Raw genomic sequence first — 25,884 nt, 5'->3', positions numbered from 1 at the left:
CGAGCTGAGCGGCCTCCCGGAAAGCGCTTTGCAGAGGCTCACAAAACGGCTCGCCGCCTCACTCCACTACTGGAACCGGGCAGCGGGAGTTCTCCTGGTCGCTAAAGGACCTGAGTGAGGGGCTTCCTCTGCCCATCCCTATTCTCGCCTCTGAGGGGCAGATGGGGAGCTCCGCGGCCTAGATGAGAGTCTGAGGACTAGGCCGGCCTCAGAAGCGGCATCCCTCCCCCGGGGTTCACAATACACACCTGCCTAGCCCGTTGCAGCGCGTCCTTAAAAGCGTCATTGACTCCCCCGCCACCTCCTCCGCCTCCCCCGGGCGCGCCCGAAGAAGGAGGGGGTACCGTAGAATAATCCGCCATGTCCGCTTCACCTCTTCCTACCGCTCTCTCCGCTTGTCGAGAAAGAAAGAAAATGGCGGCGGGCGGGAGCCTTTCACATTCCTTCGTCGCATCGTGTTTCACGAGAGGAGGAGGGAAAACCCACTCAACTCTCGCGAGATCTCGATAAATGGCCGCGGGATTTGGAGAGGCATCGTCTCAGAAGGACGAAAAAAAGATTGCGAGAGGACTCTCGCGAGAGTTAGGTCGCAGTTTCTAACGGAGAGTGGGTGGGGGTTGGTTGCTTAGGGACGACGGAAACATCCGAAGGCAGGAGAGTCACGCGATTTCCTTCCCAGTGAAGAGACAGTATGACCTAATAAGGAGCTTGTGTCTGTCTCGCGAGAGTTCGTGCAGAAGCATTTTGTTTTTTTTTTGACGTTTCTTCAGTCAGTGAGTTCGGATGATAACGGAGTGAGGTAATTTGTGGGAGTTGTTGCAAAAGGCGCCATCGACGCGAATTTATTCCCTCAGTGAGTCCAAGTTGGGCAAAGGGATGCGGGGTGGGGATGGAGATGAATAGTCGCGGCTGTTCCCTTTAGAGAAAGTCTTATGAATTCGGCGTTTAGCCACTACCGTTAGGTCTATCGATGTAGGATGCTGCAGGATCTACGATGCGCATTCGAAAGTGGTAGGTTTTGAGAATCTATGCTAGGTGAATTAACGCAATATCTGTATATTTATCATACAGCTTCTCCAGTATAAAAATGTGTCTTTCGTCCGTCCCAGAATCATCCAATAGAAGCATACATCGTTATAAAGCTCAGGCAGATTTTCACTTCAACTGACAGCTGGTGTTTGTGGTCTGACTTGAAATAAGAAATGCTGAAAGAGCCAGTTTTAACCAGTGGAATGGGGTGGTTAGTACTGGGCTCAGATGTCCAATTTTTGTGTCAGTCTTTCAGCCTATCCTATTAAAATTGCAAAATGAAGAATCTTGAATTTGTTGGAGCCTGAGGATTGTTCAAAAAATCAATAGACATGTTCAATTGTATAATACTGTCATGATGCTAATAATTCTATTTGTGTAATTACTTTTCTTGTTGTGTTGAAGAGAAATGTGTTGCATATATATGGTCCTGAACTCAAAAATACTGAAAGAAAAGAAAATACCTTTTGTAGGGTATGACTAGACTAGGCTCACACCAGGGTGTGAATGACATGAAAATCAGTCAAACTTGCTTTTTAGTAAATGAAGTTAGCTCACCGGATAAAAACTCAAAGCAGTGTAGTGAGTGGTTAATAAACTTGTTATTTTGGACTGTGGAATTAGTTGGAAGTATGTCCCATTGTAATAGATTCCAGACCGTGTTTTAAGGAAACATACAATTTCTTAAAAGATTATCAAGGATCTCTCAATTAAACCATCATCAGTGGCAGGCAAGCTTCCTTGAAAGGCAGATCGCTTACTATTGCTGAACTTATTCTGCAGTACAAAGCTGCAGGTGACTGTTGGCTGGGCGGATGAACTCTCTGTTCACGGAAAGGAACACTAGACGCAGCATTCCCCTTTAACACCATTCTTGAATTGAGTGTGCGCTCCAGATCAGAATCATTTCCAGACACTTGATAGGGTTTGGGATAAATATACATACATTTGGGCTGTGGAAAACAGTCTGATCAACTGAGTGTGACCTAGTTGATAGATTCAGTTGAATTACTTTATAGATCCTTTATAGATCAATATTTTTTAATATCTGAAAAATATATGCAGATTTCAATCTGAGCTTAGCTTTTCTTGGATGCATCGCTAAAATATGTAATGTTGGAGCTTCAAAAAAATAAAAGTATTTTTTCTTCATATGTGAGTTACCAGCATTGGCCATTTAAATGTAGGGATAGAGTGCAGCTTCTAGGTGGTTCAGCACTGTCTCACATCAGACATTAAGCACTGGAAAACTAATGTACAGAAACTGAATAGTACAATTTATTTCAAAATGTTGTTGAATCACGATTTCAATGTTAAGAGTGATGTGAATTTTGGCAGTACTTCTCTTTTTAAACTCTTTTTTCTTTCAAAATAGGGGCACTAGAAGGAGGTTTTAAAATTAGGCAGCTGGTTCCGCAGCTGTGGGCATGGCAGAGGAGCTCACGTAGGCTCAAAAGTATGGCAGTTAAAAAAACACATAGTATAAGAAGCAGAGAATTGACATAGGATGGTCAGAGACTCTGTGCTCATATATGTATGCCAGAAACTGGGAAGGTAGAAGTGTTATCCAAAGTATTACTGGCCTTTACAGTTTTGCTATTGTGGAAAGATCAAGATGGGAGTCCATTTGAAATGTAGGGATTTTCAGAAGATTGAGATTTATAATCTGAATACACTGCTGCCATTAAATAAAGGCATAATGTTTTTGTAGTACAATGATGCTGTTTTTTAATTGTTGCTGAAACAAGAATTTAAGCTCCAAAAGCCCCATTCCAACCAGGGGTGTCTTCTGTGAGCAATTCTAATATTTATGAAGATAACCATTTGTTTAGTGACCTCTGGTGGTTGTACTCAGTTGATACTTTTTGAATAGTGATAGTTGTAACATTTTTTTAAAGTAGCTGCCCAAATTAGTAATCAACCTTCAATTATAGTGGGTATTATTTCTACTAAGTATTTATTACATTTCATATAGTGCATTCTAAATCATACGCTTTGGATTGTCTGGCAGCCATTACAGGGTCAGCTTCTTTTAGATAAAAGAGAACCTTAGAGATTACGACCCAAGTAAATTGATGACTCTATTCTTTCTCCTGGCTTTTCCTTTCCAAGGAAACCATTAAGCTGCATACGATTTATGCATAGTGCATGTTTGATTTTTCTTCATATATGTGTTGAGTAATTATGTTGTGTCCAACAAAATACAGATGAATGTTTTATTTTAAACCCCACATTTATCCAGGTATTGGCCCCTGGTTTCATTTATAAAGTGAATGCATATTGGTCTTTCCTTGTGCAGGTACATGCATGATACAAGATGTACATGCTTTCATTGTAACATGTGATTATGGCTATTGTATTCTCCAGTTACGTTGTTGGCTTAATGGCTTCATAAGAACCGTACAGTGGCTTTAAATAATAAGAATATGCTGAGACATCATGTTAGCCAAATGGTAGCACCAGATGCTTTGCTTGCACTCTGGAAGAAGCAGACAGACTAAGAGATTGAAATCTGCTGGGAGATATACTCTACTTAAAGTGTTATTTAAACAATGTCTAGCTGTTAATTTATATAAAAGCAAAAAGCATACTTTGTAGTTGTAATGGCAGTAAAGAAACAATACTTTTCTTCTGCTGTTGCATCTATGCCATGTAGGCCAAATGAGCTGTTCTGGGTGGTCAGAGGACTTTTGTGAGGTAGGCTGCTCAGAGGCCCACTGTGATTGTTTGCTCAGTGCTTTGTGAATAAAATCTGTTGCATCCATTCTGACCAGGATTCTCTGTTAGCATGGAGCCAGGGGATTCTCCCAATTGTTTGGGATGCTTTTCAGATTATTCATTCTGAGGATACAAACAGAATCCTTGAAAGTTTGAGATACATAACCTATTTGTGTGACCCTTGTCCTGCATGGTGACTCAAATTAACCAAAGGGGGTCTGACTGACTGGGTTAATTCCTATTTGAGAGAGAGAGGGTGATCACCCAAAACATTAATAAAGGGAACAGGACTGTGACCCTGGAGATCCTGGGAAGCACTGATTTGTGGTGATTTCAGTCCTATCTGGAGGGTAGGTTTCAGATGGTGATGCTGGGGGGCTGCTGTTAAGCCCTTTGACCTGCAGGGTCCCACAATGTTCCATCTTGTTCTTTAGCATCTAGAGCACAGATTCTGTTTCCAGGGGCTGTCATTCCAGTGTGCCATCTGTCATCGCAGTGCCAACGCACAGATTCTGTTCCCTGGGGCTGTTACTCCTGTGTGGGAACTGTCATTTTAGTATCAGGGTAGTCTTTATGGGCCCAGGGATCTTTGTTGAAATCCATTCCACATTTTCTTTGCTACTATTTCAATGGAGTCCATGCAAGTCAATTGACATTTCTGATTCCAATTATTTCAAAAGGGCCTTCCTGTCTCCCCCATTGTTTCCAATGGGCAATCCTATAATTCCTTTTAGTACAGCCCTACATCCCCAGCAGGGGAAAGCAATGGCAAACTACCCCACAAAAGCGGCTTGCCTATAAAATCACTGCTTGCAGTGGTACCCCAGGGTCGGATACGACTAAAGGGGAAACTTTACTTTTTTTTACATCCCCAGCCCCCGTTCAGGCTTCTGGTGTTTTGTGTACACTTGTGGAGTACACCTCTCCCCAAGAGTGAATAAAGATAAATAGTTTTTTAAAAATTAAATTGGATCTTTTTAATTGAAATTGGATTTTGAAAAAAATAAAATGTTCTATAAAGATAACCAATAGCTTAAATAGCTTTCTGTTTAAGAGACATTATAGTCCAAAGGTTATTTATCATGAACTAAAGATTAGTTTTTAAGTATGTAGTATGAGCCTGTATATCATGCAATGTATAAAATTTTGGTAAACGAATTCCATTAATTCATTCACCATGTCATGCTCTTCCAGAGGTTTCTATAAGATTGAGCAGTTTTTAAATCTCAAAGATATTATCACAGATGCTTCATTTTGCAGTTCTCAAAACAGTGAATTTGTGTCTGCAGAGATAACATGTCTCTTCTTCATAATTAAAATGTTATAAAATAAGCATTCAGAGTTGAGGAAAAGATCTTTATCCCATTGTTTCTTTGCAAATTTCAGACACAGACCTCTTAAGTGCTTAGTTTTCAAGAAATTAATTGACTAGAAGATTGTTTGTAGTGGAATGCCTCTGCACAAAAATCTAAGTGTGAGGTGGGAGAGGCAGTCATTTAAAATGAAAGTGAAACCTTTTGAACAGAATACTGCTCAAGTCTTGGGATCTTTGTGTGTATAGCCTGAGATTTATCATATTCTCTCCCTGAAAGAGAAAATCTGTAATGGCAGCAGGCATTTAGGAATATTGTAATGAAGTTCTCTATTGATGGCCTGAATGAAACTGTAGATAGTTCACCTTGCACAATTTCATAATTATCCATCTATGTAACTCTAATAGTATAACCAAATCAGTAATTTTTGATATAACTGTAAAACTGATCCAAAAAGCTATTCTAAAAACGAAACCTTCATCTGGTTGTAAATATTAAAATATATAATCAAGAATGAGTTTTTATGTAGAAAACCATGATTTAAATCAAGTCTTATCGACTAGCGATTTAAATCAATCAAATGCACCGTGCCTGCACCAGTGACATTTAACTTTGGCTTCCCCCATTCTTTTATCATTTGGTTTCTCCTATCATTTGATTGCATCTCAGTGGGCTGTATGCTTCCCTGGGTACAAAAGGTGTGTCCTGAGTTTTAAAAGATTTAAGACCACTGCTCTAATGTGTGCTGTGATAGGAGTGTAAATTTCCAAATCTCTAGTTGTCTGGTGTAACAACTGTCACTTGTCATGTTCTTTTCTTTTAACAGTATGAAAGTATCTGTCTTTTGAATCTTCTGTAAATGTTAACTTTAGCACTGTGAGTCATATTTCAGTATGGGGGTGGAGAAAAACTCTTGGGACTAAGTAGCTAGCATGGATACTTTGAAACACACTCCACTCCCTGAAATATATCACATGTCTACAGCTGAAAAAATTCTGCTCCTTTTTTGGTAAAGTACTGATAGCATTAATTTTGTTTTACTTCTGCTCAAGAATAGTGTGAGGAGCCATGAACTATCTGTTTTAAAGTATTCAGAATGCTTCTGTAGAAGAAACTTTGTTTGAGTAATCCTGTTCTTTTAAACATTTTAGGAAGTAAACATTAACAGCAAAAACCGTTCCCAGCAGCATTTATTTTATGAAAGGTGGTTTCTTTTTTCTCAGTTTAAATTACACATAGCATCCTAATTTTAAGCTACAACATAAGTATTGGGTTGAACCAGATTAAATTGGCAATAGCCACTTATTCTCCCTTACTGCTGCAGACACACAAATATGCACGCGCCCTAGTCATACTTCAGATTCCCTATCCCCCAGGAGCAACATTTCATGGAGGTCAGTGGGTTGCAGTGTGTGGGGTGAGGCAGGGGGAGACAGAAAAAATTTACCCCAGTTCACCTCATTGCTACCGTGTTTCCCCGAATATAAGACAGTGTCTTATATTAATTTTTGCTCCCAAAGATGTGCTATGTCTTATTTTCAGGGGATGTCTTATTTTTCCTGTGTTCTGTTCGTCGGTCATACTTCCAAACAAAAACTTTGCTATGTCTTACTTTCGGGGGATGCCTTATATTTCGCACTTCAGCAAAACCTCTACTATGTCTTATTTTTCGGGGATGTCTTATATTAGGGGAAACAGGGTAGGTGTTTTGTTCCTTTCAAATCTAGTTTTCAAATGCTGACTTGTTAAAAAAATATCTGTTTTCTCATGAGTATGTATGTGTTTTCAGTGTGTCAAACATGCAGATAATGAAGAAATAAGAGGGTTGTTGTTTTTGAGGGTTTTTTTTTTTGGCATTTGGAACACAACAGTTGTATTCTGATCATGGGTTCCGGCAGTTGTTGTGTCATGTTAGTTTTCAGCTGCCAGTTTTCAGTATCCTCTGTGTGACATTGGACTGAGTAAAATTCTTTGTTCTGCTGCTGCACACAAATAGCATAGGCAGCAATAGTACAGGAGGTTTTTTTTTTATTTTCCCACAGCCATACTATATCCAGACACTCTCAATAACTGAAAGATGCTATTCTCTATCAGCCAAATTATGGCTTAGGTAGAGAATAAAATGTTGGACTCCATCCTCCGCCATTTTGCACAGTATGTCCCCAGTGCCGATTTGATGAGTACCTGCTTTGGTTGGTCAAAAGTGGCCTGGAACTGCTCTGTTTGGTCAAAAGTGGCCTTTTATGGTAAGTCCTTCTTAGTTGGCACACAAAAATGTGCAGCAAGGGTGCTAAATTCAGGCATGAACCTTCTGTAGTAACAAACCACCCCAATGAAAATTCTCACTTGCTTTTCCTGTAGTTGGTCTGGGCCACTCCTGAATTGCCTGCACCTTTCCCCAATCTGGTTGTAACAATTTTCTTCCCAAGACATGCCCAAGATATTTCATCTGGAACATCCCAATCTGACATTTGAGGCCTTCACTTTTACATTTTCAAAGAAAAGAAGGCTACAAAAGAAGGGCCTGGTGGAACGCTCTCCCTCCAACTGTCCGGGCCCTGCGGGACCTCAGTGAGTTCCACAGGGCCTGTAAGACAGAGCTGTTCCACCGGGCCTTTGGAGAAACCAGCCGCTGACTGTGCCCCCTCCCCTCTGGCCCTGACACCTGGGCTGTTTGCCACCCTAGGAGACCTACCACTCCCTCCCCCTTTTCTTGGGGAAGAGGGAACTTAAAGTTGGAATGTCGGACGCCACTTATACTTTATTTTACTGTGATTTGTTGTATAATTGTTAGAATTCATTTTATGGTTTTACCGCTGCCTTAACGTTTTTAAGGTTTTAATTGTCTTACAGTGTTTTTATATGTTGTACATCGCCCAGAGCCCTTCGGGGATGGGGCGATACAAAAATCCAAGAAATAAATAAAAAAAATAAATAAATACAAGACATAATGTTTTCATTTATTTTGTAACTTGCAGATTGTAATTGGAATAGATAGGTCATATTGACCTGGAGAAGAAAGGGTAAGGCTTACTGAAATATGTCCTTACTAGAAAGTGATCAGAATATAACCTGTTTGGTTGCTAAATTCCTGTCATAGTTTCCTGTAGAAACTAATTTTGTACTTTTCTGCATATCTTCATGACCGCCTCTTCCCATATTAGACTATTCATTATTTTTGATGTCATAGGCAATGGCCTAAACAATAAAGATTACTATTACTACTACTCTCCCCATATTGCCCCCTAAGGCCCCTCCACTCATTGTGGGGGGACCTTTTTATGGTCCTCAGCCCGAGATATATCAGACTGGCTTTGACATGAGCCAGGGCTTTTTCAGCCCTGGCTCAGGCCTGATGGAACAAATTACCAGCTGAGGTTAGAGCCCTACAGGAACTATCTTCACTTTGTAGGGCTTGTTAAACCTGGTTGTTCCACCAGGCCTTTCCCAACTAGCCAGCCATTACCAACAGCTCCTCTCAGGAACGAGGGAGGGAAGAGTGGAGACAAGATGGTTGGTCTCTTTTAAATTGCCATCTGTCCGTTTTAGAAACCATAAACTATTCTTCAAAATTCTGTAGGCACGTTATAGTTAATGTTTGTATGTTTATATTTAATGTTTATTGTGTTTTAACTATTTTAACTGTTTTATTGTTGTAACTCGTTCTGAGCCCTTTGGGATAGGGCGGGATAAAAATATGAATAAATAAATAGGGTCAGTAGATTGAGCAAAGCAATTTATGCATTGCTTCAATATGCGGCAGATTACATTTTCAACTTGTTTTACTAGTCTGGATTCTGATGTACCCTTAACAGTAGTTTTTTGAACTCTTAGTCATGAACTCAAACAATAATTCAACATTTTACTGCAGACATTCCTAATGAGCTCTGGGTGCAGGGTATTATTTTGCTGCAGCCTCCCCAGAACACAGATTGACAGAAGCAGCCTGAAGGAAAATAATGTGGCCAGGTTCAGCTGCAAGTGTTATGTGAACAAGCTTTTGGATAAGAGGAAAGTACAAGTGTAAAATCCTCACACACACACACAGCTCTTTTGAATGTTATTCTGGAATAAGAGTGAGCAAACTGTACAATGAGCGTTCCATACACATATATTTTGGATATTCCAAGAAAAAGTGTAAAAGTTGCTATTAAAAACCGATTTTTAAAGTTACCTCTGTGGTGCAGTAGCTGATAATTGTACTGATTTTTAAGTGTTTGTACCACGTGTAGAAGTGCCTAAGTACAGGGAAAGGGAACATGCAGAAACTAGGGCAGGCTGACTTTGCATATAACTTGGTGCGAGGGTTTTTGAGCTCTTCATCTGTGCTGTTAAAGTCAGTGATTTGGATGCAATTTCCTCTTCTCCATCACTGTACATGACCATTTCAGTATGCCACACCACTGCCTAGAAATTATCATTTGAAATTAGCACAAGGAGTGGCTGCTACTGCACAGGTGGTGGTTATATATTGTTGTATTATCAGTACTGAAGTAGAGTTTTTAAATAGCTCAGCTTCCAAGAAACCAAACTGTATACAAAATGAAAAGGAAGATTGGTTTTGATCTCTATGGATAATATGCAAATCAACACCTTGCAGTCACTGTAATATTACTTGCCACCCCTTCCTGTTCACACAAGCGATTGGCCATTTGTTTTTCAAAGAACTCTGAATAAGTCAATTTTTCATCATAGAGTTTTCATCATAGAGTTTTCATGTTATAGATACCCACAGATGAAGAAATAATTTACAAAGTCATAATAGATCATGAATTAATTCATCTTCAAAGAGGAATGGATAAGCAGTTTTGGGTGTAGTTAGCTTGGGAAGTGACCAGCATTTGCTGTTCTAAAAAGAGCAAAGACATGTAATGTGACTGGAAAGACTCTGGGTGGCAGTGTCTCTACCACTGTATATATTTAACGGTATTAAGCTGCTGGGTAGGAAGAGAATGTGACAAACTTTCTGCTTACTGCGTAGTGTAAGTACAGCTCTTGACTTGTGTTAATATTTTTTTCAGCAGCACTGCGTACAGGATACTTGTATATCAAGGGAAAATACTTTTTTTAAATATTCAAAAATGGGGAAGGATTATTATTCTGTCCTTGGAATTGAGAAAGGGGCATCTGATGAAGACATCAAGAAAGCTTACCGAAAACAAGCTCTAAAATGGCATCCAGATAAGAATAAATCACCCCATGCAGAGGAAAAATTCAAAGAGATTGCAGAAGCTTATGAGGTGCTGAGTGATCCCAAAAAGAGAGAGATTTACGATCAATTTGGAGAAGAAGGTAAGAGCATTTTCTGTCCTTGTATTACACTTTAGGTAGAAAGAAACTTCCTGATGTCAAAAGCAGTTAAGTATGAAAGCTTGAGGTGATTGTAATTTACTCTGAGGACCCAAGGAAATCATGTTGAAGGATCTGTAACATACACTAATTTAGGATATATATTTATTGTGAGGAAACTGGCACACCATCATTATATTCACGTTAAAATAGATTAGTGTACCTGATCAGTTTGTTACAGGCATTTCTGAAATAACATGTGTTGTTGTTTTTGGGTCTGTGACTTATACTGAAATTCTCAGCACACGTACTAGTGAAAAAGTTATATTGAACTCAGTAGAATATATTTTTCGAGAATAAATGGTTAAGATTGACATGCTAGTTGCTAAATTGATTTATTTTGACATATGTATTTGGGCAACATCAAGTATCATGTGAATATTATATTGTTTAAAGTAACTGTGTTAAAAGATGGTTCTTCCCAGTTAGATAAGAGTCCAGGTGTCCAGATTTCAGTTAATACTGGCTTCTTGCCTTGAAAGGAAAGAATGTGTGTGATGTCATAGAATACCAGGACAAGTTTTTGGCTTAATTGTAAATGACGTGCCAAGGAAATGAAGTACAGAATAGCACATTTTACCTAAAACAGTTACTTAGAATCAGCTCCTGCTGCTTCTGGATCAGAGAACTTCTCAGGTTTTAGAAATCAAAATATGAAATATTCTCAGTCTTTGAGGTTCAGGATTCTAAACTAGCTGTCCTGCTGACATCATTAGCTTTACTACAGTAACTAGATTACTTGTGTTTCAGAAATGTATTCTCTCAGTGAGATAGCCCTGTTACTGTTTAAAGGGTTTGCAGAAGACATAAGCGATTATTAGAATCAAATAAACCTTCACACTTAAGAACACTGACAGTGCAACCCTAAACAGATTTACACCCTTCTAAATCTATTTAAGTCAATGGACTTAGCAGCTTGTGATTTTCTTTTGAATAGTACTGTAAATTATGTGTTTCTCTCAAAAATTATGTTAATATTGTGTTTAAAGTGATGATAGGGTGGGATAAAGCCAAATAAAATAAAATAAATAATTCTGCAGCTCCAATTTGCCATCTTTATTATTTCATTCAGAAAAATACAAGACTGATTTGAATACTTTCTCTGAGAATCAAATTTCAATGTTCTTTGAGCACTTATGTCTTCTTTAGGCTTCTTACCTCTATGTTTTGATCCTAAAAACCTTTATGTTTTGATCCAACCCCCCCGCCACCCTAAAATTTTATTTCCCATTTCATATGCTGGTACTTTTTTGTTTACTCCTATAGTCATTTTTTTCCCACAGGGAAGTTGATTTTGCATCCTTAAGGTGAGGTGGATAGAAATAGATCAGTCTTTAGATATGTTATTGATAACTTTAGTAATGATATTACTTAGTGACAATATTGTATTAGTATAATATATCATACAAACATACTACAGTATGTTTGTGACAGTATCTATAAAACATTGTTTCTTTAATATGTTTTTGATGGTTTACTGGTACTCTTGGTAGCTCGAACTGTTCCATTGCTGCTGACCAGAGCATGGATAGTGGTTTCCATAAAACCTATCTGTTAACTATTCTAGGAATTGTCATTCTAAAGAGGACATGTGTAGTTTGTCAGCTGGCTTGACATTGTCCATTATTTAATACTACATCAGTATGTGAATAGCAACATGTTTATTGTAACAAAGACTACAATTAAATTTGAAGTACCATTTAATAGACTATTTTCTTATTATTGAGAATATTTTTCTGAATTTGAATAGGGGATTGAGTTCTTGTTTTGGTGTCAACACAAATTTTGGAAAACAGATTTAAAAAGAAGTATCACAAAATGTTATTTCATGTTTGGACTCTCTTATGTTTATTCCCATTCTAGAGAAAATGTGTGCAAGCCCCCACTAAAGCATGCTACCTCCCCCCCACCCCCCAAAGTTGGAAAATGTTATCCCCAATTGTTTGGAAATCCAGCTCTTTTACTAGGTTCATATAACGGGGTTGAAAATCCATTAAATACGTACAATCTTATTCCTACCAAATTAAAATGATTGGCATTTTGGATTATTCTGATTTGCTTTTGAAAACAAGCTACTAGAGTACATTGGGTTTTTATAGCATGGTTTGGCTGTTTTGCACTCTAAGACTTATACAGTTTCATAATTACTGAGTAGGAGTACTGATCACAATAAAATTTTCTCAGATCTCTTTAATCTTTCATGAGATAACAGCAAATTTATTTTGTATTTTATATGGTTTGATTTATTTTGGCCATCAGTTATTACAGTTTTGTAGCTAGACAGTGCAATTAACCTGTTTTTATTTATCCGATTTATATTTGCTATAAATTAGTTCATGGACAGGTATAACATTTAAAATACAGAAAGAACTATAGCATCATTCTGTGAGCAATAGGGCATGCACCAAAAGGAATATTGGTCGAACTCTGTGCTGAGTTGGCCAGAGGTGCCACAGCAAAGGCAGCTCCACAACACCTCCAAAGAGGCTTCAGACAGTGTAGAAGGGAGGAAAACAAAAAAAGCTCCCTCCACCTGAATCCCCTGATAGGCCAAATGATAGTATGGCATAATTCTACAGGTCTGGGGGCCAGAGTTTCTGGGCTGGAACCCTGGTGGAAGCTGACTAATGTTGGCTCCACCCCCAGAAACACACTGCCCACCCCCCATGCTGGCATCCGAGCAGATGCTGGCACTGCTCTACGGCTGCCCCAGGCTCTGGGTTTCACTGCTGTGGAGCTGAGAGGCAGCCTGCCACTGGCACCTTTGCCCCCTCCACTGGCAGGGGTGCTCCTTGCACCAGCAAAGGGGGCAAACACATTGGCACAGCCCTCCGCCATTCCCTATGAGTGTTCACCCGTCCATCTGGATTGGGCTGTAAAGGTGTTTCAACAGTACACACTTAACATCAGTTTTAATTATCATGGCTTCTCCCCAAAATCCTGAGGATTTTAAGTTGGTGAGGGTATGGAAAATTTTATGTTAAGGAGCTCTAATTCTTCTCTGGAAAGAGGAAGACTGTTGAAGACTGCTAAAGTCTGTACTATAAATATCCCGATATATTTAGATGCAATAAATAAAATTGCTGTGGTTTATAAAAATTAGAACAATAACACGAACACACTTGGATGTCAATAAGTCACGTTTTAATCCAGAAAAACAAGCAGTGGGTGTTCAAAAGCGCTTGTAGGTTTCACCTTCCAGTGATTTATTTATAAGTTCAAGTTTTTTAAAAACATAGGTGACAGCTAATTTTTTAAGGATGCTTATTGCTAAGAATGGAATTTATTTATTTATTTAGTATATTTCTATTCTACCCTTCAAATGCATTCCAGGTCAGGAAAAAGCTAAAGATTAAAGGGTTAAGATGCCTTCAGCCTTTATGCGAAGTCTGGGGAAGTGTTCTGAAGATGGAGCAGAAGGCTGAGAAACTGTTTAAATTTAGGAAAGAAGTGTGGGTGAAATTAATCATAGAGAGTAGGTGGGTGTCATCATGTTGAAAGAAATGGCAGACTCGAAATAGTTGAGGTTACTGTCAGCATGGGTGTGATAACATTTTCATAATATCTCTTTATGGCTGTGCTGCAATACTCAAGCATTTTTAAACAGATCTTGTCTGATAGCCTTCATGTGACTATTTGGAAGTAAGTTCCATTAAACAGACTTACACTTCTTAATAAATATTGGTTGATGATTTTTGCATTGAACTTAGGGTGTGCGTCATTTTTATAAGCGCCGGAATCTGCAATCGATATAGATTTTGTTAAATGTGTTTGTCCCTTTGTAGGTTTAAAAGGAGGAGCTGGAGGGCCTGATGGACAAGGTGGCACATTCCGTTATTCCTTCCATGGAGACCCACATGCTACATTTGCAGCATTTTTTGGTGGTGCAAATCCTTTTGAAATCTTCTTTGGCAGAAGGATGCCTGGTGGCAGTTACAGTGAAGACATGGAAGTGGATGGAGATCCTTTTGGTTCCTTTACAGCTTTTAATATGAATGGATTTCCAAGAGAAAGAAACACTGTTGGTAGCCAGCCCCGTCGTAAACAAGATCCTCCTGTTATTCATGAACTGAAGGTATCATTAGAAGAGATATATCACAGCTGCACAAAAAGAATGAGGATTTCCAGAAAAAGGCTGAATCCAGATGGAAGAAGTGTCAGAACAGAGGATAAAATCCTTACCATTGATATCAAGAAAGGATGGAAGGAGGGTACTAAAATCACATTCCCCCGAGAAGGAGATGAAACACCCAACACGATCCCAGCTGATATTGTTTTTGTGATTAAGGATAAAGCTCATCCTCATTTCAAGAGGGATGGGTCAAACATTATCTATCCTGTCAAGATTAGTTTACGAGAGGTAAGATCCATATTAAGTTTGGAACTGGATTGTTAAAAACCTTCTAATGATTATAGGCCTGGGTCTATGCGTACCTTTGGAATTCTGATGCAGGGTGGTAGGCACAAACACAAAACGATTGCCACAGGTTGTGGAGTCAAGCACAAAAGGGGTGCTACAGGAGGCAAAACCATACACACTGAGGAAACCCAAATGCAGGGGGAAAGGGGTCAAATTGAAAACATGCACTGGAAAAGAGGAGTGAGAGAAAATAATATCAGCACCGTGATGGCAGCTGCCACAAAACAACATTGTTTTAATCTTCCCAGCCAATCAGCTCTCCAGTGACCAATCAGAAGCCCTGTTGGGCAAATGTCTGATCTGGTCCCACCCATTTTGTAATAACACTTGGTAGACACCAGGAAAGATGTCGGCGGGTGCCATGGCACCCATAGGCACCATGTGGGGACCCCTGCTATATGTTCTGTTTACTTTGGTTACTGTGAGTCATAGCTGAAGTAAACTGAGATACCCCCAGTAATGATATATTTTTTAAAGTGCCTGTGAACATGTTGGCTGGCTCTTTTTGTACCATTTGGATGAGGGATCACTGGTTTTTGTAGATCTCAGTATGATACAACAATGTGTAGAGTAAAATATTTCAAATTACCGTATATACTCACATATAAGCTGAGTTTTTCAGCCCTGTTTTAGGCTGAAAAATGCCCCCTCGGCTTATACACGAGTCCTGCTTACCAGCCGGCTCTTCAGGCCTCCGCCGAGGCTGGGGGCATGGCTGGGATGACCTCCCTGCGGCTGCATAAGCCGCTTGTTGCTGCCCTCCTCGGAGGGTGAAGGGGAACCCTGGCTGGCTGGGTTTCCTCAAACCCCAGGAGGCAGAGGGAGCTCCTTATTTGAACAGTGACTCCCCCTGAAGTCATTGCCCAAATAAGGAGCTCCCTCCACCTCCTGGTTGCCTGGGCTTCCTCAAACCCAGCCCGGAGGTGGAGGGAGCTCCTTATTTGGGCAATGACATCAGGTGGAGTCACTGCCCAAATAAGGAGCCCCCTCTGCCTCCCCCCCCCCCCGCTTCCCAACCTCTGCCAGCTTATAGCTACACTCCAGTCACATGCGTTCCCCAGTGCTTTGTGATGGTAATAAAATTCAGTGCCCCCGGGCTATGCTATACTGCACGAGTCAGCTTATACACGAGTTTATACAGTAGGCCCATACTTGGCCATCCCTTTCTTTCCCTTTGTTAATTGTGCCTTTCATAAAAGGTAATAGTTTACTAATGTAAAAGGCTGCTTTCAGCCTGATTGTAATAATTTTATGTGTTATTATTTTGCACTATGTTCAAATTTGCAGCATTAAACCGTGCTTCTTCTGATATGAGTTCCGGGTGACTCTCTCAGATATAGTTCGCATTTTTGTTTTATCTCCAAGAGTAGCACTTTTTCCCATTACGTAGTACAATAGTTCACCATGAGGTCTGTAGAAAGTCTTTTTGGCAGTGTATAAACCACTGTTTTTTGGATCATAAGATTAGCTTCTAATTTGGTAGCAGTTGAACAGTCTGCCAAGTATGAAAATGGTGTAGTCTGCAGACCAGCTCTGTACCAATTTTGGCATCAGTAAGCCACTCTGATAGATGGTGTGGGTTTAATTTTTAAACTAATATAATTGAGTAAATCTGTTCTACAGATGGGTGCTCTTATGCTGGTAGATCAGCATATCAGTTTAATACATTGTGCATCACACAGATGGGCTTTCCACCTGCCCAGATCTTCAGTTCAGAAACTTCTAGAGCAGTGGTGGCGAACCTATGGCACGGGTGCCAGAGGTGGCACTCAGAGCCCTCTCTGTGGGCACACGCAAACAGAGTGCCCCCCCACAAATCTAGGCTGGCCTCTGCCTCTGGGCTCGATTATTAGCATTAAACCTAAGACTTCGTTTTGGGGAAACAGTGTAGGTAACCTTGTTAAGCGCTGTTAAACCCCACTTATTTTCATGCTAAGAATCAAAGCATGATCCTTTACCTCAGAGTAAGTCTGGCAATGGGGCTTGCTTCTGAGTAAACCCTCCTAGGGTCGTGATTCACCCGTTGGAAGAGTTGCACTGTTGCTTCAAAGCAAAGCCACTGACTACCACCAAGCTTACTCTTGAGTAACGCACGCCTCGGAGCCAACCGTTTTTTCTAAACGGAAAGTATTCAGGTTAAGTTGCCGTGTTGGCCCTTTGCGATTAATAAGTGGGTTTTGGGTTGCAACTTGGGCACTCGGTCTCAAAAAGGTTCACCATCACTGTTCTAGAGCTAGGTTTTAGGTGCCAAAATTTTCTTTCATTGAAGATGCATCCTTACAGCATGCATGCCTGAAGGGAAGGAGACAAAACATTCTGCTTATTTTGTTTTTCTGTTGCTGTTGTAGCAGTGTTTGGGGATTTCTTGGGGAAAATAATTTTTTTCACTTGAGAAGAAGAAGTCATTCTGGAAAATTTAGGGTTCTCCCACCCACAATTCTCAGAGACAGTAAGTAGGCTTATAGAACAGAGCTCTAAGGAATCTTATCACTACAGCTCGGACAAAGTTTTCTGTCTTTGTATACCTCTCCTTCATTGTACTTCACCTGTTTGTGTGTGTGTGTAACTTTTAACAAATTATTTGTCCCTCCACCTACTGCTGTTCCTTCCTTTCTTCTGCCACTATAGTCTATCCTCAGGAGAGATTGAAAGTGCCCTGTCTAGCCAACACTATTGTGGCTGGCTGTTCCCAGCCGGTGAGGAAAAAAGGCTCAGGTTGCTCCAGTTTTAAGACAGAAATGAGAAAGCCAGCCAGATCTATTTGGGTGCCAAAAAACAGATGTGTGCCTCAGTGGCCTTAACAGGCAAAGAGGCTGGACCAGCACAGTGCATTTGGGGGCAGCTACAGTGGAGGTGAGTGTACAGGATGGAATGTGCTTCAGTATTGCAAGGACCTTATCCCATTCCACCTGAATTAGGCCTGGACAGAACAATTTATGGCTAAACAAAGCGACAGAAAAGACAAATTACCCCTGAAATGAAAGCGACCATCTCTCCCCTGCCTGACCCTGCAATGCTTTCAGAAATGGCAAGGAACACAGTAAGGGCCTAGGGAAGGCTAGCCTCATCTCCTTTGGCTCACTAAAATGGCAAGGAAGAGCCTTATAACAATATTTTTATTAGTCATATGCCTCTAATAGAACCAGATACGATGAATATGACTTGATGAGTTGGATCACAAGCCAACAGTCATATTGTTTTTTCTTCCTTGATGTTTAGGCCCTCTGCTCCTAAGACAAAATTACCCAGGGACCCCATGAGGAGGAAGAGCATGTGGGGGGGGGGGGGTGCTGAGGTTCTCTCAACCCAGTGCTTATTTCCAGATCATAGTTTCACTACAGAAATCAAGCAAGAGCCTTCAGGTTGTTTCATATCTTAGCTGTTGACCTTCCAGTAGCAAGCCTAGCCACTAAGGTGAAAGTGCTTAATAAATGAAAGTGCTTAATGAGATGGTGAAAGTGCTTAATAAGTGGCCTCAGTAAAAAAAACGATGCTGCCCTCTTTAGGTCCCATGAAAAAATGACATTCTGACTTAGGGCCCCAGGATACTACTTTCCTAATGGTAATAGAGAGCCCTCTGTGCTGGCATTTGTTGTCTCAGCAACAAACGATTTGGGGCTTAAGAATTAGACCACTGTCACAACCTTCAAATCTGACCACTTGGGTGTTCCTAGGTAGGACATTTTTTGGTGACTAACTAGGTGAGATCATTATTAATATATACAACAAGAATGCTTTCTACAACAAGCAAGTTTAGGATACAGTCACTCTTGGCTGTTTCACCTTCAGTATCACTCATGATATGTTTCCCTGATCTCCATTTATCCATTACCCCAGCAACAGGCAAGGGTCACATGAGATCATCTTTTTAAAATGAAATCCTTTGACTGTGTTCCATTATATAAAATTTTTTCCAGATACTCTTGCCATACGAGTATAAGAGCTAGGAGTCCTTGTTATTGCTTAAAGTTTTTCACAAAGATAAAGTGGCCCTCTGACATTGCCTTTATTTTATTTCTAAAGTTTAATCTGTTTTCTGTCACATGCAGCAAGCTTCCTGTCTTCATTTGTCTGAAACCTTGCCACTGAAGGGAGAGGAACTGGGACAAACAAATCATTACAAGGGCCTTTCTCCTAGAGGCGGAACCCATTTTGCGTGGGTGTTTCCATATCCTTCTGTTAGGGAGGCAGGAACTAAATTCTTCAACTTCCTGTCCTGGGCTCTACCTCAGATCCCCTCTTTGAGGTTTTCGGCCTGATCATCCAGGGGAAGAAGATCTCCAAGATGAAACTCAGTGAATGGATTGAAGGCATTAAGATATTTCATTTCCATTGCCAGCCATGTTAGCAGCACTTGTTTTCATTTCAGAAATCTTCAAGGCTGCAAAGTCAGCATTAATATGATTGTTATTTCAGCCTCATAAGATGGATTGTTGCTTCAGCCACTATGGCTTTGGAGTGGCTGGTTCTGCAACAATTTGAACCTTACTATTAAGTACTGCAATACCCCCTCCCTGGAGAAATGCACTGTTTGGCAACATCCCAGATGTTGCAGAATGTCCTCAAGTGAAAGTGGAACAATGGACGTACCATGAAGGTTCATCTTATTTGAAATAGAGGAGGATATTCTAGGTCTCATCTTTCTCGTGTGGCTAGATGTTGCAATCACATTCTGAGGACCAACATGCATTCTTATGTTTTTTTATTCTCATATTTTGCTCAGTATTTTCTGTGTTGACCATTTTTATTTCTTGATCTCTTCTACAGTGTCATAGTTTCTGCAGAAATCTGTTCATGCCCCAGTTTCTCAAGTTAGAAAATTCTTACATGTCTTGCTTAGTTGCTATGGGATTCTTGCCTGAAGAGGCACATAACGTGGTCAAGTCAGTTTGCAGCGGAAGTCTCCATACTAAAAAGAAGCAGATACTCCTTTCCCAACTGGAGAATAAAAGATCAGACATCTTCTTGTCTGCAGGGATTATGAGCAGGAGAGTATCTTAAATGTTCCAGAATTTCTTTCTCTGTCTGAAATAAAATCCGTATATGAAGTTCCATTTGGATATGACCTGCTCTATTTTAATCTATGGATTGAAATTTGATGAAATGGAATTTCTAATGGTACATATTTTTAGCTTGATTCCTTTTTGTGTCAGAACTTCCATGTCTGCAGGTGACAGGGACTGTAGGAATCTAAGGCAGCAGTGCCTGTGGGTGCCACTATGCCCACTTTCTCCTTTTCCGAAGCAAAGTTATGCTATGCATGTAGACCCTTCAAGACTAGCAGTTTATTTCAACATGGCTTCCATGTGTCAGAGCTTACTTCTTCAGATGTGTAGAACATGTATATTGATTAGGCTGGGTTAAATACCCAGCGGAAGGGAAGGAGGGCAGGTGATACCAGGAGAGGCAGTTGCAAAACAACATCCAGTCAAAAAAGAGATTGGTTTGCCTAGAAATTCAGACATTTATTTTGCCCTGCTGTTGGTTGGCAGTATTTCGCACCTACTTTGGGTTAACTGATTTTTCTTTTGCTTGGATGTTGTTTCACAACAATCTTTCTTGGTGTCACTCACCCCCCCTTCCCCCGGACTGGGTATTTAACCACGCCTAATCAATTTATATACCTATGCATCTGAAGAAGTAAACTCTGACTCAGGAAAACTGAACTTCTGTTTAGTTCTGCTGCAACAGACTTACACAACTACTATCCTGGAAGTAGTCTTTGTAGGACTTCTTTAAACTTTGTTCTTCCAAATTATATGTAGTAGGAATGTGTGTCTTCATGTATATACATCCTTTTAGTTCTTGGCAAATTATATTTTGCTTCTCCTTATGTGACATATTTTATATTTTTTAGGCTTTATGTGGGTCTTCAATCAATGTACCAACAATAGAAGGTCGAACCATACCTATGACAATAAATGAAGTTGTAAAGCCTGGAATGAGAAGAAGAATTATAGGTTATGGTTTACCATTTCCTAAAACCCCTGATCAGCGAGGTGACTTAATTATAGAATTTGAAGTAACCTTCCCAGATAGTATAGCTCCAGCATCAAAAGAAGTACTCAGGAGGAATCTTCCTGTTTCATAAGGAAATAACTTTTATGAACTTTTCCTAGATGATGTGAAACATTGGAAGGTTAATGCTGTCAAAGTACGACTATAACTGTGGAACTTTTATAGTGTGTGTGGATGTGGGAGGGAGTTATGCAGTGCTGCATGAGAATAAAAAGGGCAAATGCACAAGACTTGTGATCAAGTATTATGCTGAAACCATTCGCTGTATTATAGATCTTCCTTTTCCAAAAGTTTTCTTATATGTGAAATGTAATCTGCAGAGAACACTTTGGGTGTATCTTTCTAATGAAATGCTTGAAGTTTAAGCACTTCAAATATCAACTGTGTAAGATATTGTATCATACTATCAGAATTCATAATATAAATCCACATACTAGGTGCAATATTCATGTTGTGTATATGCCTGTTTGCTCTGTTTTCATTGCACTTAGCAGAAGGCAGAAAATGTCACTTAATGTTCATAAGCTCAAAGAAAATATTTCCCTTGTGGTATAATAGATGCTTAGGCACTCCTTTGCTCCCTATGTAGAGTGGTAGCCTAATAATAAATAGGAGCACTTGTCTAAAGGTAGATCATTTGCAGTCTACCAAATTTCCAGATAGAAAATCCTGTGAGATACAGTTGCTTTAAAGACTTTCATAGTTATTGGCAGCCCAAATAGAAGACCTTTCTTAACAACAATGTAAAAGACAGTTGGCCTAAACATATTTAATATATATAAACACCTCTATATAGCTAACACAGATTCTAGTATTTCAAAAGTATTCAGGTTCCATGAATGGTATATTCCTATCTCTATCACAATTATCCATAGAAAGGGAGAAAGAAAAGGAAAAAAAACCCCTCAATCTAGTTTTTCTTAAGCATCTATAGGGCCGGTACCTTGGATGGCAAAATAAATCTACTTAACTTGTTTTCAGCATTTGCCTTGAAACATATTTCAGTGTTCCAATATATGTAAGTAATTTTTTGTTAAAAAGAAAATATTTGATTTTATTATTTGTTCATGTGTTGGATAGCAGCACTGTTAACCAACAGTGTGGTCAACCATTTTATATGGTACCACTTAGGAAAAAATATTTTGAGAATTGCAGTTTAATTATTACATCTATTTTCTAAGTACTAGCACATTTGAAATCCATGTTAGGATTATAATATTCCTGTGAATTTTTTTTTTTAGAAACTAAATAATTTGAGCTCATTAGCAGCTTTTGATTTCACATCTGGAATACAAACTGATATATGCAGTTGATAACTGACCCAGAATGCTTGTTTATATGACATTAGAAATGAGAAAGCAAAAAAAAATTGCTGCTTATTCCTTATGCAAATTGTTTGTGCACAAAATTTCCTTTATGGTCTGTACTGCATTTCGTACCTTTTTAATTAAAATTTGTTTTTATTGTTGTCTGTGCTTCTTTATTGACACTTATGGATGGGAAGTTACATCATTGTGTAATGTACAGCTACAATATTTTCTGTATTGGTGGTGAGTGAAAGTGGCATCTAGTTACAGCTGATTTATGGTGACCTGTAGAGTTTTTAAGGCAAATTGAGGTGGCTTGCCATTCGTAGCCTTGGAATAACCCTGCACTTCCGTAGATTAAAACAGAGCAGATGCAAGTGGGCTAGATTGTGACATTCAGGTCAACACTCTCAGTAGTAGAAAACTGTTCCTAATAATAAACAGATATAAAGAAAAAGGTTGCAGAGAACTAGAATTCAAACTGTTGTAGAATGCATTTGAATTCAGGCAGGTGTTTGTTAATCTTGTTAACAATGTAGACTTTAATCACATATGCTTTATGAACAACTGAGCTAACAAGGGTACCTTACCTGCCATGCACTGTAGTCTTCCACATCTTTCAAATACCTTGGGTTTAATTTTCATCATCATGCCAAATGGGCAACTCGGGCCCCTTCCGCACGGGCCAAAAACAGCGGTTTAAGGACGATAAGAACACTGTTTTGGGAGAGAACTTCACACAGCCACTGTTGTTGCAATGAAGTTGCAACACCCTGTTTCCCCCCAAATGGTGTATTGATGAAACACTAAACTAGTGATTCTTTCCAAAAAAGGCACTGAGCAAATGGCTGGGCAGGAGGCGCTTCTGCTCCGGCTGCTCTTGCGGTTTTTTTTGTTAAATTTCTGGTTCACATCTGCATAGATACACAGGCACACAGGGTCATGTCAGGATCTCACGGAATGTCAACGTTACTGTGGGGATAAATGTGGGCATTCCTGTGTAGATACGCAGAAATGAGTGGCCAACTAAAAAAACCCACTGCACCCCCATGCGAAGTCTCGCAGCCCTGTTGATGCGCTTGCTGTCGAGGGGAGGGTTGGCTTTGTGAACGGATCGGGGTGACATCAGTGTTATTTACAACATTTGCATAGCGTTGTATTGGCATGTGCAGAAGGGGCCATAGAGACAAAGCAGTAAAAAGTAGTTATTTGAAATCGGTGGTTTTGAATTTTTTTTCCTCAAAGGGACATGGATATATTCCAGTCGTGCTAAATGTTTTCAGTATGAACGTGGTTCAACCACTTCAATATGGTGTGCCTCTATGGCTAGGACACCGGAACAAAGCAGTTGAAAAGTTCAGGCAAGTTTTTTATATAAGATCTTTGGGGTACTGCATTGTGTTCCCTGTGCCGTACTCTGTTTAGAAGCTTGTGTGAATTTCTTAGAAACCCAAGAGTGGCTTATTAATTTCAAATTTTGGCTCAGGCTCTGTTTTAACACTAACAAGAATTCTTTAATGTACTCCGTGCTAATTGTCTCTTGAATGGTGGCAACTTGTGCGTACAAAAGTCAGTTTGTTGGGCCTATCCCTTGAAACCTTATATATGCTGCCATCCAATGAGATAAATTGCACTCTAAAAACAAGGTTTCTAGATCAGGAATATCAGCTATTGCTATCACAAACCAGAAAGTCATGTTACTCACTATATCACAACATCCCCGTTATCCACAGGAATACAGCCAAGTATCTCAATCTTTTGACAGTGCCCAGAGAGAGATGGATTCTAACTAGGGCAAGGTTTAATGTTTTTCGATCAGCCATCGCTCTTGGCTGCTTTATGTCAATTCCGCTCCAGGATAGCATCTGTGACCTTTGCCTAAATCAGCTGGAATCAATCAGCCACATTTTATTTGATTGCCCGAAATACAAAAAAGTTAGAAGCCCCTTGCTGTGCAGAGTATCTGGGGTCATACGAGCATCTACATTGGTTTCCTTTCTCAATAGTAGTGATGCTGAGATTCTTGAAGAAGTTGCAAAGTTTCTTTACAGGTATTTGCACATTCTTTATAAGAGATAACTATGGGCTTTTAAATACATATTTATATTTTTAACACTAAATTTTTATTTTTTTAAAAAATAACATTCTATAGAAGATTTAACTTCTACTTCCTTCAGATAATTCATTTATACTTTTGTCAATTCATTGTCACCCCTGTTTAACGGCTCCTGGTCAGGCCATAAATAACTTTTTAACTTATTTTTATCTATTTTATTTATTATTAATTTTATATACTGCTACTCCCCCGAAGGGCTCTGGGCGGTGACAAACAGAATACAACAACAAACAGATGGAGCACGTAACAAAATACAAATTATAAATCTAGGCTCCATAAACCATAAAATACTAAAACCTATTAAAATATAGCGTTCCATACAAAATTGTCAGCGTCCAGGATTAAAACCTTTATTAAAAACCCCTCCCGGGGGGGAGGGACAATAGGCCTCATTGATGTTAAAGAGGCCCAAGATGTAAAGGAGAACAGAAAGAGGGGGTGCACCACTGGTCCCTCAAAAAGCCTGGTGGAACAACTCAGTCTTACAGGTCCTGTGGAACTCACCAAGGTCCCACAGGATGGAGGAAGAGTGTTCCACCAGGGTCCTGGCCCAAGTGGAGGCCAGCCACATCTTTGAGGGGCCGGGGACCACCAGCATTCCTGGTGCCTAATTATTATGCCTAATAAAGGTTATTGTAAGAAAAAGGTTGCTGAGAACTAGAATTCAAACTGTCCTGGAATGCATCTGAATTCAGGCAGATTTGTTAATCTTGTAAACAATGTAGATTTTAATCACATATGCTTTATGAACAACTGAGCTAACAAGTGTAGTTTACCAGCTATGCACCATAGCTTCCACATGTCCCCCTTCTGATTCTGGGTTCTTAAACACATCGGAAAAGGTTTATTGAACCCTTAGATTATCAAGGCTGTTCATAATTTTTCTACGTAGATTAAAGAAAATAAAATCCTTTATATTCAAACAATTACTTTTACTTATTCAATCTAATTCCAATTTCCTTTTGTTTCAATGGGAACACATTGCTATCAGTAATCCTTCAATTTAGAATGAATTCTCTGAAACTGTAACCTTTCCAGCAGTTTATTTTTCCTTCCTTGCATCATCCAAATTTGCATCATCCAAAGGAGGCTTTCGGCAAGGCACCCCAAGAAAGTGGATAGAATAGTACAGATTATATATAATATATCATTGGGATATCATTGTTGATAGGAACCTGTAATCATCTCTGTGCTAGGTAAGCAGGAAATAGGATCAAGTGACATTGTAGTTTGAAGCTCAATGGCTGGATTATCTGCAGGAGGGGGATAGATGTCAAAGACCTATCCTGGGAACTAAAACATCACAAAGCATGCTTGCAAGCATACCAGAACTGTGCTTTAAGCAAACAAAACAACTAACTGATGTTCCCTTTTGTTTGTGGTCAAGAATACTCACGTTCCTGCTCACACAGCAGCAAAACTCATCTCTTCCAAAGGAGGGAGGGGGGATGTTGTGGGGAATGATGAAAAGCCCAATTCTGCAAACTGGTAACACCCTTAGCCCAGATCTGATGTCAAATTATTAAATTAGCCCGTGCAAAGCACAAACAAAGGCTATTGCAACAAGCGCTCAAAGACTGTCCCCTCGGAAAACGTATCAAAGCAACAGGGATT

The 25,884-nt window shown here is 39.7% G+C and overlaps 2 protein-coding genes across 14 annotated transcripts in view; one reads left to right on the top strand and one right to left on the bottom strand.

Annotated features, from left to right (window-relative positions):
• Positions 1 to 468, bottom strand: part of FUBP1 (far upstream element binding protein 1) — a 40,675-nt gene extending 40,207 nt beyond the window's left edge. For 2 of the 6 annotated variants that reach the window (XM_048496850.1, XM_048496852.1), the window contains exon 1: positions 249 to 468. In XM_048496850.1, the coding sequence (XP_048352807.1) occupies positions 249 to 362 (114 nt within the window). In that variant the 5' untranslated portion in view covers positions 363 to 468. The remainder of the gene's footprint in view (positions 1 to 248) is intronic. The other 4 variants (XM_048496851.1, XM_048496854.1, XM_048496853.1 and 1 more) reach the window with 2 other exon arrangements.
• Positions 469 to 682: 214 nt separating this feature from the next.
• Positions 683 to 22,315, top strand: DNAJB4 (DnaJ heat shock protein family (Hsp40) member B4). 8 transcript variants are annotated; one of them, XM_048496879.1, is made up of 4 exons: positions 683 to 799; positions 10,082 to 10,352; positions 14,195 to 14,769; positions 20,687 to 22,315. In XM_048496879.1, the coding sequence occupies exons 2-4, from the start codon at positions 10,142 to 10,144 to the stop codon at positions 20,918 to 20,920; spliced, it is 1,020 nt and encodes a 339-aa protein (XP_048352836.1). In that variant the 5' UTR covers positions 683 to 799; positions 10,082 to 10,141; the 3' UTR covers positions 20,921 to 22,315. The 8 variants fall into 8 exon arrangements, with proteins under 8 accessions (XP_048352836.1, XP_048352837.1, XP_048352834.1 ...); XM_048496880.1 differs by having other exon boundaries at positions 689 to 799; positions 10,085 to 10,352; XM_048496877.1 differs by having other exon boundaries at positions 751 to 853; positions 10,085 to 10,352.
• The last annotated feature ends 3,569 nt before the right edge of the window (positions 22,316 to 25,884 follow it).

Source organism: Sphaerodactylus townsendi, linkage group LG05, assembly GCF_021028975.2.
Source record: "Sphaerodactylus townsendi isolate TG3544 linkage group LG05, MPM_Stown_v2.3, whole genome shotgun sequence".
In the NCBI taxonomy this organism is placed as follows: domain Eukaryota; kingdom Metazoa; phylum Chordata; class Lepidosauria; order Squamata; family Sphaerodactylidae; genus Sphaerodactylus; species Sphaerodactylus townsendi.
The sequence above is the reverse complement of the archived record's forward strand: the minus strand, read 5'-3'. Positions and strand labels throughout refer to the sequence as shown.